Genomic DNA, 13,227 nt, shown 5'->3' on the forward strand with positions numbered 1-13,227 from the left:
ACCTGATGCCAGTGTTATAGATGAAAAGTAGGGCAAGGCCATGATTCTGGGGACTAATAAATATTACTACTTTTTCTTAAATAAGTAAAGAAACCATCAGTTGGAAGCAACCAAGGAAAACCGTCTAATTCCTGGGTAACTACAAATTGCAAATGTACACATGCACACACAAAGTACACTAAGAGCCGTGTTTCCCATATGAAGAAAAAGAGGTATAAAAGATCCCACTGACCATTCATCGGGCATATTCCTTACAATTTCAGTCAATGATGTTAAAAAAGTTTAACTGAAACTAGAGCTAGTTCCAAAAAGGGCTGTTAGGATGATTAGAGGAAAGGAGAACACATATTACAGAGAGTATCAGAGGAGGCGGGCTTGCTCAGTCTAGCAACGCAAACATGCGGAGGGGAAACGATGGCTGTCTAGAAGGGTTAGGTACTAGGGAAGAAGATCTGTTGCAGCTAAAGGCTGGTGTGGGCCCAAGAACACGAGGGCATGAGCAAGTCAGAAATCTTCATCTCGCTTCCAGCCTACATCTACTCCTTATGGTTAGTGCAGTCAGTGCCTTGAGCAGCCGTCCTTTGGGAAGAGCTGGGGTGGGAAAGCACATTTACTTTGTGAAGCTTGACAACGGTGTGAAAGGAAATCTCCAGGGTGATGTCTTTCAGAGCTGGAGTCTGGACTTGACTGAAGATGTCTACTGCAGCCCGAGAGGCCTAAATACTTCAGACTGGTATCAAGCAGTGAATAACATTGCCCCGCAAGGTTTTGGCAGGAAAGTGGAACTGTCCCTTCAATAGAGTAGATAGAAGAGATCATTGAAATTCAGAAATACAGGCCTTGCCACACTACCACCTTTCTAGTGTCCACCTCTGGACGTTGCTACGTGGCATTTGCCACAGGAGTACCAGAAGCCCTTCGGTAGACAGTTACTCAACTAACAGGGGATTCACTCCCTCTGGTCTCCCTCACGTCTGGGCTTGGCCAAGGTTGTGCTCAGCCCTGCATGGCCAGACGTGAATGGTCTCAGCTGTAACTCAAGTAACTCACTGCAAAGTGACGTTTTTCTGACTGAACATGTCGTTTTTCACTAGAGGAGTACACAGGCCAGAGGTTTCAAGAGTGTGAGAAAAGGCAGCTCAAAGTCTCTGTCCTGACTGAGGAACCCATGGGACACCTCTGCAAAAATGGCAGCTGAATGGCTGGTCCATAGTACACCTTGAGAAGGAGCCATAGGAGGCTGTGAGGGTGAGATAATGAGTTAAAGAAAGTTGAATACAAAAGTACACAGAAAAGTCTGTTTTGCCTGCATGTTCAGCATGTGCTTGGGGCTGGATCTGCAGAAGCCCTCCTTAACCAGAAACTATCAGTATAATTTAACATGACTGGTCATCTGAGAACAGCAAATACCCCGAATGATACTGTATTTTAGAAGGCTTCAAATTCTCTAATTTACCTTTGATTATTGTGTATAATTCATACATTTCAATAAAAGGTCCCTAAATACATGGCCTGTGTGGCAAAATTCCAGTCCATTATATGATTTATACGAATTATAAACATCAAACCCAAACAACTCCAAGCAGATTTACAGATTGCAGGGTCCTCACAAGGTCTACCTTCCCTTGTTGGCCCAGGAAATTCATCTGGGAGTCTTGGTTTTTACCAGTTCCCTGAAATGCCACTAGATATTTCCTCCAATCTAATGATACCTCAGGCATTTGATCTAATTATAGCCCTGGCATTAGTACTTCTATTGCTGTGCTTTGTGTACGCTGCTTGTATACCTTCAGAACTTAGGAACATTGCTCACTGTGTAAACTCTGGGGGTGACTAAAAACACAATCAAAACATAACTCACACAGGTCTCTTGACTTGATGTTCTTAGCTTGTATGATTCTTACAGAAAGCATGTGGACGGGGCAAATCTTCATCTGCAGAGAAAACAAATGCAATTAGTTTTATCAGCTCAGAATACAAAACCAATATGTATTTTGAACAGTACAGGGGACAGTTTGTCCTTCTGTTTGTCTGTTTGAAGTGAGGCGACCACCCTCCAGTGGAAGTACACCACGCTAAGACAATAACACGCCTGCACACTGGGCTATTTGCTAAGTAGCTTGAGCAAGTGAAGACAGAGAAAGAAAACAGAGACTCAGACGATGGTATGGAAAGCTTTTGTAGTCACCCTAGAGGTGCCTATTTTCATACAACCTGATGCATGCATGGCCATGGTGATGGTTGTACCACTAATCTGCTGAGGGTCCTGTGCCACAGGCAGGTCAAAACTTGGCCTTTGGAAGGCAATACTAGGAACTTGTGGCTGCCTGCCTGGGTCCTGGCACAGCACTGACACTAGGCCAGGACATGGTAGTTGCTAAAGTGCTCTAAAAATTTCTGACTGTGTATCCCAACTAGGACTAAATTTTCATGACACTCATAAGTAGGCCAAGCTCACCAAAAGGCATCTAGAGGAATGCACTACTGACTTCAAATGAATGGACCATAGGCCCAGCAGAGACCCTTCAGATGAAGAAAAAAGTGCTTTGGAGGCATAATATCGCAGAATCCCACATCCTGAGGTGTCCTGAAAATACCTAATGGGCATGGAACCACTTCCCTTCCAGACATGAGATTTATTTCTATCATAGGCAAGCTATCATTGTAACACTTATTTCAAGTTACTTGTTCCTAACGCTAACAAAGAATTAAGCTTCCCAACCTAAGCTGGTCAGAAAGTATTTGCCATTTTCAAAAGACATTCCGATTAGCCTGAATGGACATACATACACAGACATGTGACATTCTTAATACTAAAAGCGGGAAAATATTTCCTTCTTTTTTCAAATTGGAACATTTAAATTCCTTTTCAATTTTCTATTGAGTGTTTTATCTATTTTTTTGCATATTAGCATGGCTTGTCAGCAATAATAAGCAATAATAACATACAGTCCTGCTACCACTAATTAAAACAAACAGGGCCACACCATGTTGGAACTGTTTCATTAGTTTGAATAGCAGCTTGAACTATACACTGACTGAAACATCGTATCTATTTGTCTAAATGAGAGTACCCCATTACACTGCAACAAAATAATTTAACAATTGTATTTTGAAAGTTAGCACTGTGGTTAATTTTCCTGACACTGAAATGATTAACTTTGGAGATGCAAAGAGCTGGGGAAAGAGGAACGTCCTATAGAAGGACTCACTCACTACAGTTAATCTGAAATTCTTTTAAAATGGGGTGGAGGCTATTGGACATGTTTATTAGAGATGAAAATAACCTTCATTCAGTTTCATTCAGTTTTGTTTAGAGGTAAATTATGTTACATCAAATGGTTACCATTTGAACTGTGAATTGGCATGTTCAAATAAAGGCTTAATATTAAATTTAATGATGTCACTTTAAAAATTACATCCTTTAAAATTCAGATTAATATTCAAGAGTCACTCTGAGCAGAAAAACCCTGTTGTTAAACCTACAAAATCGCAGATTACTCTGTCTCTTGGCCTCTTAATGGTTGATTGAAACACTTTTTGTATATAAATGCAAGACACATTTGTTCTTGTGTGACAAGAACTGTTTCTTTTATGTTTTCCTCCAATTTGAAACTGACGTATTTAAAAGGTTCTGAGTTTAATGCACTATGGACATTACAAGTTCCAGTTGGGACACTTCCATATTAGTCCAGTTGCCCACTGAAAGAATCTGACTTTAATTTTCCTGTGCGAATAGTTATTTAACATAGAAGTACCAACTGGAACACTCAGTCAGCATTCCTAGTGGGTTTCATTAACATGAAATATTGGATTATGTAGCCAATTACAGAGCTGACTGTTTTTAATTAATATGTTAATTCAGTGTTATTTTGTAATCAACTTCCCCCTTGCTCAACAGAAGCCCAAACCATTCTCAGAGTTTGCATTCACTGGAGAAGCAGATGTTGGCATACAATTTGCTTTGAACATTTTGTGATGAAAATTTCCTAATTGCTTATAAAAATGGTGCATTTGCACTTCATCATCAGAGTACTCTCAGCTGTGATAGGTGTCATGTTTTCTTCCTCTCCCACTAGCACCAGAGAGCCTCACTCCTCCTCCCTTCCCCTTTCAACAGCAATCCCTTCCCTTAAACACGTCAACATCTGCCCGCCAAAGCAAACATCATCAAAGATGACTGTTCACTACTTCTGATTTTGTGGAGCTTAGTCCTTGTCTTGTTGCAGGGTAAAAGATAAACAGGTTCAGATGGGTAAATGTGGCCATAATAAACCCTATGGGCTGTGCAGATCCCCAGGGGAAGCCAGAAGCCATCCTGCTCCCAAGACTGCAGCTCCTCCAGCCTATGATAACCATTCAGAATTGGGCTAATTCTTTTTTTCATCAGAAAAAAGTGGAGTTAATTTTCTTCTATAATGGTCCAGAGCAGACTGTTAAGGTCTGATTTGCGTGGTCTAAAATAACATCCTTGCTCAAAAGTGCTGGCACTCCAGAATACCCTTCTAGAAAAAACACTTATGGTTAGAGATGCCATTTGCTATTTTCATAACATGAAAAACAATGTGTAATTTCATGATTAATGCAAATTGATAAGCACAGACACCATATCCAGACAGTTCTTGACAGTCTCGCAGCTGTACTAGTCTCGCTCCTTTTAGTTCACTTCCTTGGGAGAAACACAGTTTCCTGCATAGACACACAGAGAGTAACAAAACCCCTCTGTAAATATCTGGAGTCAAAGGTAGCTTTCCCAGAAGCACATCATTCTATTTTTGCTGGAAAATTAGTAGTGCCACATTGAGGCCAATGACAGAGTGCAGGATTCAGCTACCTGTGTATGTTTGCATCCCAGACAATAACACTCCAGACCAATAAATAGTAGCACGTCCAGAGTCCCAGAGAGTAGGCTAAAAAATGAAAGAAAGAAACAAACAAACAAACAAACCCCCCAATCAAATTTCTTTTCACTTGACAGCAGTTAGCAGTAAATTACATTTCTGTACTCTCAAAGCAAGTGTTGGGGGAGCCATTTCAGGTCTAGAAAAGTCAATAAACAGGAGATAAAATTAGCATGGCAGAATTGCCACAGCTGTGTCAAACCTTAACAAACTGAAAATTCACATCTGTTGCCAACATCTCATTGATTGTAATAATACACATCTGCTGGCCTACTGTCTGGCTTCCAGAGAATAGTCATATGCCAGTCAGCTTCAGGAGGACACAAAATTCTCCCATTTACAGGCGGTTAGTCACTTCAAGGTTTCATCCCCAAAAGACAACTTTGAGAATATGAAATCTTCTCAAAGCTCATTAATATGGAGCTTACCAAGACAGTTTTTGGATGGCAGTGAAAGAAGAAAAACCTACCAACAGCTCATATCTTTGATTTCACTCTTTATTGCCCCTCCATGCTGCTCCTAGAACAAGATCTTACGGCAACATTCCCTAGAAAGGGACCCTAGGAGGTAGTTTCTGCAGGGCCTGGCAATCTGGGAATCTCCTCCCATCACCATCTCTTTTTTCTTTTCTTTCTTTTTTTTTTTAAAAAAGTCCTTGTTTTGCACATGTTGGAAGGCTGATTGGAATCTTAGCATTTCTATCCCCTTGCACCAAACCTAAGCAGTTCTCTGAGCAGAGTTATCACCATGGGATAACACCAAGTTATATGAAGATTTATATGAGGAGTTTGCTCTCTGTCTTTTGACATTCTGTAAACAGCTGTAGGATTTATCACTCAGCTTTATCAATCTCTTTCAGACATGAATAATTACTTCCTTTTATGGATTACTTTTTCTTTCTCCAGTGGTGTACTAGAAGCTGTACAACATCTTATGTACAGTATCTCACATCAACTGTAATCACTTGGCATATTCTTAACATTTATTTTACCTTAGATACTGAGGATTTGGTTCAACCACAACTTGGCAATTTATGAAATTAAGGTTAAAGCTATAAACTTATAAACTATAAAAAAGCTTCATGACCAGCCTGGTTCCAAAGCGCTCTCTTCCCCATAGATTCTTTAACACCTAATATGGGCTGAATTTACTAGCCCCTCCATCAGTGAGAATACTGCTAGCAATTTGTCCTTCTAACCAGCTACCTATTTTCATTAAAATTAGAGGAATGCAAAGTTCTGGTGGGAAAAGCGACTGACTAAAGAAATATGCAAAACCAGGAGCAGGAATAGAAGGAGAGAACATGACCCTGAAACCCTCATTTTCCTTGGGAATCACAATTATCCAATATCTTATCAATCAAAGTTGAACAGTTAGTGAGTAAATCTAATTTTTCTTACAAACATTTACTGTAATTTCATGTTATCACTGATGGATCGTTTCAAGAGTCATTGTGGATTTGGGATGCATCCCCTGTTCATATTCTGTCAGTTACCTCTTTACACGTATGAGTGGGTCCCTCAGGCTTTGTATTAGCAGAACTGCTGACTATTTTACCACATAAATATTATTCTGTAGTTCACAAAATAAAACTGCTAAAGAGTAATTATTTTTGTCTGAGCAGAAGAAAAGACCCTGCTATGAATATCAAAAACACTGCCAGCAAGTTGTAAATTAATATTGTCCATCACTTCTGTGCCAACTTGGTAGCTTTTTTAAACAGCACAGAATTAACTGGGAGACCTTTAGTAGGTCTTCCTAGACAGTCCAAAGCATCCACACTTTTCTAAACAACTTGCTTTTTTTAATATAAATATAAAAGAAAAAAACCACACAAAATCCCTGTTCTGATTTCTGTATCTGTTTACCAATTTACATGTACTGAAAAATGCATTTGCTGACAGAATAGCAGAGCTACCTGCAGTATTGAATGAATCTCCATCCTTGGGAATAGAAGCTTTCTGACCTGAAGCTATGCTTGTACTCTAACCTTTTGGCAGTCTATACTCATGGAATAGCAGCTGCAGCATTAGGGTGAAATGCGAGAACTTTCGCTGTCATTGGGACTTTCTAGATAAAATGATACCTAAGCTATCTATTCATCTATTAGATCCAGAATTTTCTTATTAGATATAACATTGATATTTAAAATTGATAGATAATATTTATATCTAAGATAGATAGCTCTGGATCTAACAGGTAGGTAGATTAGATACAAATTTTATCCAGAAAGTACATTACATTTACAATTTATATTCTTTGCCCTGAGCATCCAATGTTTGAATATTTTTAATCTATCAGTTGAGCTATCTGTTCAAGCAACTGGTATTTTCCTGAACCTTTTAACTTCACCTGCAAATATTACCACGGCACAAGTACAGTAAGTATTCTTTATTCTTAATGATTAATGATTCTCTATAAGCCATAGCATGTAACATTGTTTCTCGCTATATTTAAAACCCATGAATGTCCATATTTCTTTTATTTGCTGTAAAATTTGACATAGGGTTTGATACATAAAGAATGGTTAGTTGTTAATAATTCATACCTTGCATTCCAGAACTGCATACATTACTTTTTAAAGATATACATGAGAAAATAACTCTCAGCTAATAATTCTGTTGATTTATACTAAAAACTATCAGTTAAAATCTCTGAATGGAACTTACTATTAGAAAACTCAAGTCCAGACATGAAATACTTCCACTAGAATCGCAAGCGCTGTAAACTTTACATTAAAGATAGCTAAATCAGCCAAAAAGCTCAGTAGAACTCTTCCCTGCAGCTAAAGTAATATAAATTATGCTTTGTTGCTAGAAAAAGCTGTTGGTTTTTTTCAGCTGGGGCAAGGAACGAACATGTGCTATCCTGAGAAAAGCATGCAGCGGGGCTAACGCACTTTCATTTTACAGTGAGGTAACCTCATCAAGGCCAGCCCTCTCTTCCTTCCTGGTGTTCACTCCAGCATGTACACCTCACGATAAAAGAAAAGGGCCACATTTTCGCTGTGCTTTCGCTGAAGTTCACTCACATATTAGGTACTGTGAGGTAAAAGGGGAAAACGGTAAATTTGCAAAGTTCAAGGTGACCCTGCCGCATCGCACCAGCAGCAGTTTGTCTCTGCATCTCAGCAGATGCAAAGAGGAGGGAATTTGCTCGTGAGAACTGGGGCAGGGAGGTCCCAACAGCAAGGTGCTGGGCCACAGCAAAGCGCGGAGCTGCAATTCTCTTACCTTGGCTGGTGGGCTCCCCATGACACGCAAGATGGTGACAGCAACAGAAAATCCAATTTGGGGAAGGGATCTGTCAGCTGACAAACACGCTTACAGCTTGTTGTTGCTGCTGAAATAACCTGAAGGACACATATAATTTATACAGGCGCTGAGCTCCACCCTCTGCCTCCTCTGTGCGGAGAAGAGTCTGCCCACGTCTTAGAGGGAAAGATCTGCAATGTCAGAGGTGAGAGGAAAGCTGCAGTTGCCACATCTTTGCCTGTCGCTTTATTACCTCTCACAATTTGTTATTGACCCAATATTGACCTGCCAGGTTTTTGGGTGGATTCTGCCGTGTTCAGCAAGTCTTCCTTCACTCCCCATCTCTTCCATCTATCTAGTCAGTAGCTGAATTTTCAGCAGCTTTTAAGTTCTTCCACAAAATACTCCATAAAAAAAAAAAAAAAAAAAACAAAGGGAGGGGATAGCTGAATCTCTTCTATTAAAATTTCTGGTGGGAGACAAACCCACTTCTGAATGCTCTTTTCAACTCTTCCTACAATAGGGACTTGTTTTAATATGTTATTGGGAATCTTTCTACCAGCCAGTAAATCAAGTCTCCTTACTTTGACGTACCTACTGGATGATTACCTGGCCAATGCAGAGATGCTGGTGAAATTGAGATAAATATTGGTAGGGAAAGGGAAAGCTGCATACCTTCTGGGCTTTTCCCTTCTACACACTTCTTATAAGAAGAACATGACAACTTGACATCTCCCAGCTTCTTATCATCAGCTTGCTGGTGGCAGTGGTGGGTCCTAAGGCATCCTCTGGAGATGGCACAGGCACGGCTTCCTCCACCTCTCCCATGCCTACTGTGGACTGCTGACAGCCAACCCATGGGGTGCCTGTCAGGACATTGCTCCAGGCAATCTGTTCTGGCTGTACCTTAATCCACACTTGCAATTTCATGTTGGATGTTGTGTAGACACAAACTTGGAAAAGGCCTGTGGAGGCCACTGTAATTTTGCAGTAAGATACTGTGGGACAGTAATATCAGATAGGACCAAGGCTCACCAGACAACCAGTGGACACCCTACACTGATGAAAAGGAAGAGTGTCAAGAGTTAATTTTCATTAAATAGTAGTTATGAGTTTGGCTTTGCAAGAGAAGAAAAAAAATAAATTAAATGTAATCACAATAATTGTTTAGGAAAATAGGTTTACCTGAAATCTTTGGGGTTAGATTTTTCCTGAAACTCAGATGATACACACTGTGGATCACTTTTAAACCACTTTTTAAAGTATTTTCCACAAAAAACTGTCACCAATTGAACATCAGTTCTAGTCACATGATCCCGGGCTTATGCAAGTGACAACCAACAGCTCAAACTGACATTCCTCAAAGACTCTGCTGTGGCTGGCAACGCAGCCACCATGCTAGCGGTGAGGACTGGATGCAGGCTTACCCAAGCAGCAGGGTGAGAACTTGAGTGCTTAGTTAGGTTGTCATCCTTGCAATACTAGAAAGAAAGATATCTCAAACAAAGGTCCGTCATGTATGTGCAGCAAATCAAAGGACTGCTAGAAAACTCATCAGAAAGCAATCTAGGGTTCAGAGCAATTAACCATGCAAGTCCTGTGCTCCTGCAGTAACATTGTTTTGACAGCCTTATTTGGGCATTTTTACAGGAGCAGTCAAGACTGCGGTGCAAGCACCCTTCTTCGTGCTTCCTTGGACACAGAAGTCTGTACCATCCCCTTTCCAAAGATAAGAAAAAAAAGCAGAGAGAAAGGAAAAAACCCTCATATTCAGAGCAATTTTGGTTTTCCTCCTTTATATTGCTGTTGCAGCTTTGATCACAGGCTCTGCTGCAGTAGGGAACTGAGAGACCAAAATAGTAGGCTGACAAATTTACCTCCTAAAGAGAAGGCAAATGGAAAAACAGCCAGAGAAAAATGAACTCCACTCAAAGAGGGGTATGTCTGCCTGGAAACAGAGCAACACATTAAAAACAGAACAGCTGCAGCAGGGAGACCCAGGTCTTAATGGAACAGGAAAGAAGAAAAAAAGCCCCCAGAATGTCTTCAAATCAAGGTGAAAAAGTTATTTCAGAGAGTTATGGAGCTAATTTTTCCAATAGCCCCTCCAAGAAGTTAATGTTTCCAGTAAATCAGCATGGCCAAAATACATAAAACATTTTGCGTTGCTTGTCAACAGGCACGCTGACAAGTACCACGTCCATTTCCTTCTGGACATGAGGGAGAGGGGCTACATGATGTCAGGCCTTACTACAGACACAAAAAAAAGTACAGCATGGGGAAAGTGAGACAAAGAAAGTCAACTGCATAAAGAAGGAAGGAGAAAACTAAACGGTTCAATAAAGCAAAGAGGGCACAGCACAATGCATTAGTGAACTAGCTAAATAGTAGGCAACATCTTCCAAGGGGATACAGAAGGTCTTTCCCCTCCCCTTTTTAGAGGGAGGACATAGTCATGCCAGGCTTATCCTAGTGGAGTTGGATTCAGAAAATATAACACTTTATCTGCGGTTTCAGTTTGCAAAAGGCTGTTCAGGAGACAAAGAGAAGAGGGATTCTAGAAAGATTTTATGGGTTAATTAAACAGGTCTCATTCCACCTTCATGACTGAATCTTATTTCTTTTCTGAATTAATATTAAGAAAGTTATTGGAAATAAACCATGGGGGGGGGGGGAGAGAGAGAAAAAGATATATCAAATTACACTGAGGTTAAATTGCTTCATACGCTACCTGTTGGCACTCAGATAATGCACACAAAATACTACGTGAAACAGAATCAGAACGGAAGGAATGCAAGCCTATGGTCCTCCCAGTATGCAAGAAATTAAAGTTAATGAATACAGTGTTCAGCTTCATGCAGCTCACCCAGTGGGCTGCTCACTAACAGCCCCTTGCAAGAAGCTGCTCAGAGTCACAGCTGAGCTGCCAGAAACCAAGCAGCAGAGCGGTAGCAACTCTAAATGGCTGTGATTTGGATCATCCTGGCATAAACTTAAAAGCTAACTGGGACAGAACTTAAAACAGGTACTGAAGACTCATTTAGGAGAGTTCGTAATTTACCCCAGCAATAGCAACAGTGCAGCAAAATTTCACACAAACATGTCTCAGCTTTGGTGTACAAAAAACTGCCCTCAGTGAAGCACTGTCTTCATAGTCCTTCCATGCTTGATCCTGACAGCTTCACAAGCAAGGATGGCAATTACTGAAACACTCTCCTATAAATATAAATCTCCCATGATTTTGTTTGAGAACATTTGTTTATTCATCCTATGAAAGCTGTTAAGTAGAGATAAATGATGGATCTTCCCAGGGCTAGATGCAGTCACACCATTGAGGAGATGGAGGTGGAAGACAGTGCAGCTTTGTGGAGACTTCTTGTTGTGCCACAGTGACAATGGGAGACGACAGTTGCTTTCTCTTTGCCTCATAAATCAGTTTGTACCTTGTTCAGTTCAGTGGCTAGGTTAGAAAAATTATAGTAATCTGAGAAAATAATTTTCTATACTCAAATTCAAACCAAAAATTTTCAAAATGTTCTCAGCTAATCCCCAAACTATTTTTTTTTCATATTTGGGTTATTTAACCACTGTAAAAAATAATTTAAAAAAAATTATTAAAATATATCTCCATTTTTCAATTCAACTTTGCCATGTGAAACTAGAAGCTATAAAGCAAAGCTTCAGAAACACCAGATTTGGGGACCTTTCAAAACTGTAGTATTTAATTTTGAAAAAAAAGCTTCCTAATTTTTCACAGTTCCCCCCCCCCCATTCTTTGTGAGCAAAACAACACAGCTAGTTTGAAATTATTTTAGATCTTTGAATGCTTTCCAAACAACCATTTTCAGCACACTTGTTTTTAATTAGAACAAAATACCAAGTCCTCTATGTGAGTAGCAGGTGATAGCAGCATTTGTAAATGAACCATCCTTCTGGCAACAAGATTGAAACCTGTTTCAGAAAAGTAAAAGGTGCTATATCCTCTTACCTATCTCCTGAACCACTGCAATCTTAAATAAAGATATCATACAGTAAAGCCAGTATCACTGGCTCTTTTTCCTGGCCAGAGCAAGAGAGCTGCTAATTTCCTTAGATACTTTGCAGGTGTGGTTGTAAATATGGCAAGATAGTGATCTTTGCAGCTTCAAGATGGGAGGAAGCTGCTTATTACTTACCTGGGGTATCTGAGGACTGGAGTGTTATCTTTCCAAGACACGTCAATGTAAAGCCACACATTGAAACCCTCTGTGTTTATGTTTAGAAATTGTTCTTTTATTTTAAACCAAGTGATTGCACAGCATCTAATTGAAATAATTAAGATATTTCAATGTCATTCCACTCAAGCCAGTTTCTGAGACCTTTATCTTCAGATCTTATTCAAGTAGCCTGACACTGATGTCAGTATGAAATTGCTTGAGTAAAAACCTCAGAAGAGTTAGGTAAGTATTACACTTCACCACTTGGCTGACAGGAAGCCTTGACTTATGGTTATGGTATTTACCTTCAAATTATCAAGAGAAGGGTTTCTTTCTTAGTTGCCACCAACCTCCTGTATTTTTTTTAATAGTGACATTTTTAGAATCAAGAAAGCAAGTCCTGTTTTCTCCTACTGTTTTTCACTCTCTGTGACTGTAAGTTCTTTGGGGCAAGACCTACTAAGGAAATGTTTGCTACTGAATGTTATTATACTGGGCGAAAGTAATTAAAAAACAAAGGTTACTGTGATAGTATAACACATATAGCAGTATTTCCTTTCTAATCCTGTTGCTGTGTCAAATCCTCTTTCAGCCCTGTACATGATTTTATTCAAGGCTCTACCTTTACCTAAGCACAGCCCTTAGATGTTGGCTCAGAAAGGGATAAAAGATATACAAGGATTTATTTCAAATAACATGCAAGTAATTAAGGGTTTCATTCATTCATTCCTAGCAGTAATTTACCCTCTAAGTAGCCCTCCAAAATTAACAGGACTAAAGACAGTAGCAGGTATCTTCACTATGTTATTCTGTAGGTGAGTATAGTTAATGAGTAGGCTTTTTAAATAAAGCTAGCATCAGCCAACCTATGTCCTA

At 39.8% G+C, this 13,227-nt stretch overlaps 1 protein-coding gene across 1 annotated transcript in view; it reads right to left on the reverse strand.

Annotated features, from left to right (window-relative positions):
- Positions 1–8,155, reverse strand: part of PLA2G4B (phospholipase A2, group IVB (cytosolic)) — a 29,480-nt gene extending 21,325 nt beyond the window's left edge. The window contains exons 1-3 of the mRNA XM_010580200.1: positions 8,135–8,155; positions 1,862–1,934; positions 615–791 (exon numbers count right to left, since the gene is read on the reverse strand). Coding sequence (XP_010578502.1) covers positions 615–791; positions 1,862–1,934; positions 8,135–8,155 — 271 coding nt within the window. The remainder of the gene's footprint in view (positions 1–614; positions 792–1,861; positions 1,935–8,134) is intronic.
- Positions 8,156–13,227: the final 5,072 nt, after the last annotated feature.

This window comes from Haliaeetus leucocephalus, unplaced genomic scaffold (assembly GCF_000737465.1).
Source record: "Haliaeetus leucocephalus isolate CR32 unplaced genomic scaffold, Haliaeetus_leucocephalus-4.0 Scaffold696, whole genome shotgun sequence".
Taxonomy (NCBI): domain Eukaryota; kingdom Metazoa; phylum Chordata; class Aves; order Accipitriformes; family Accipitridae; genus Haliaeetus; species Haliaeetus leucocephalus.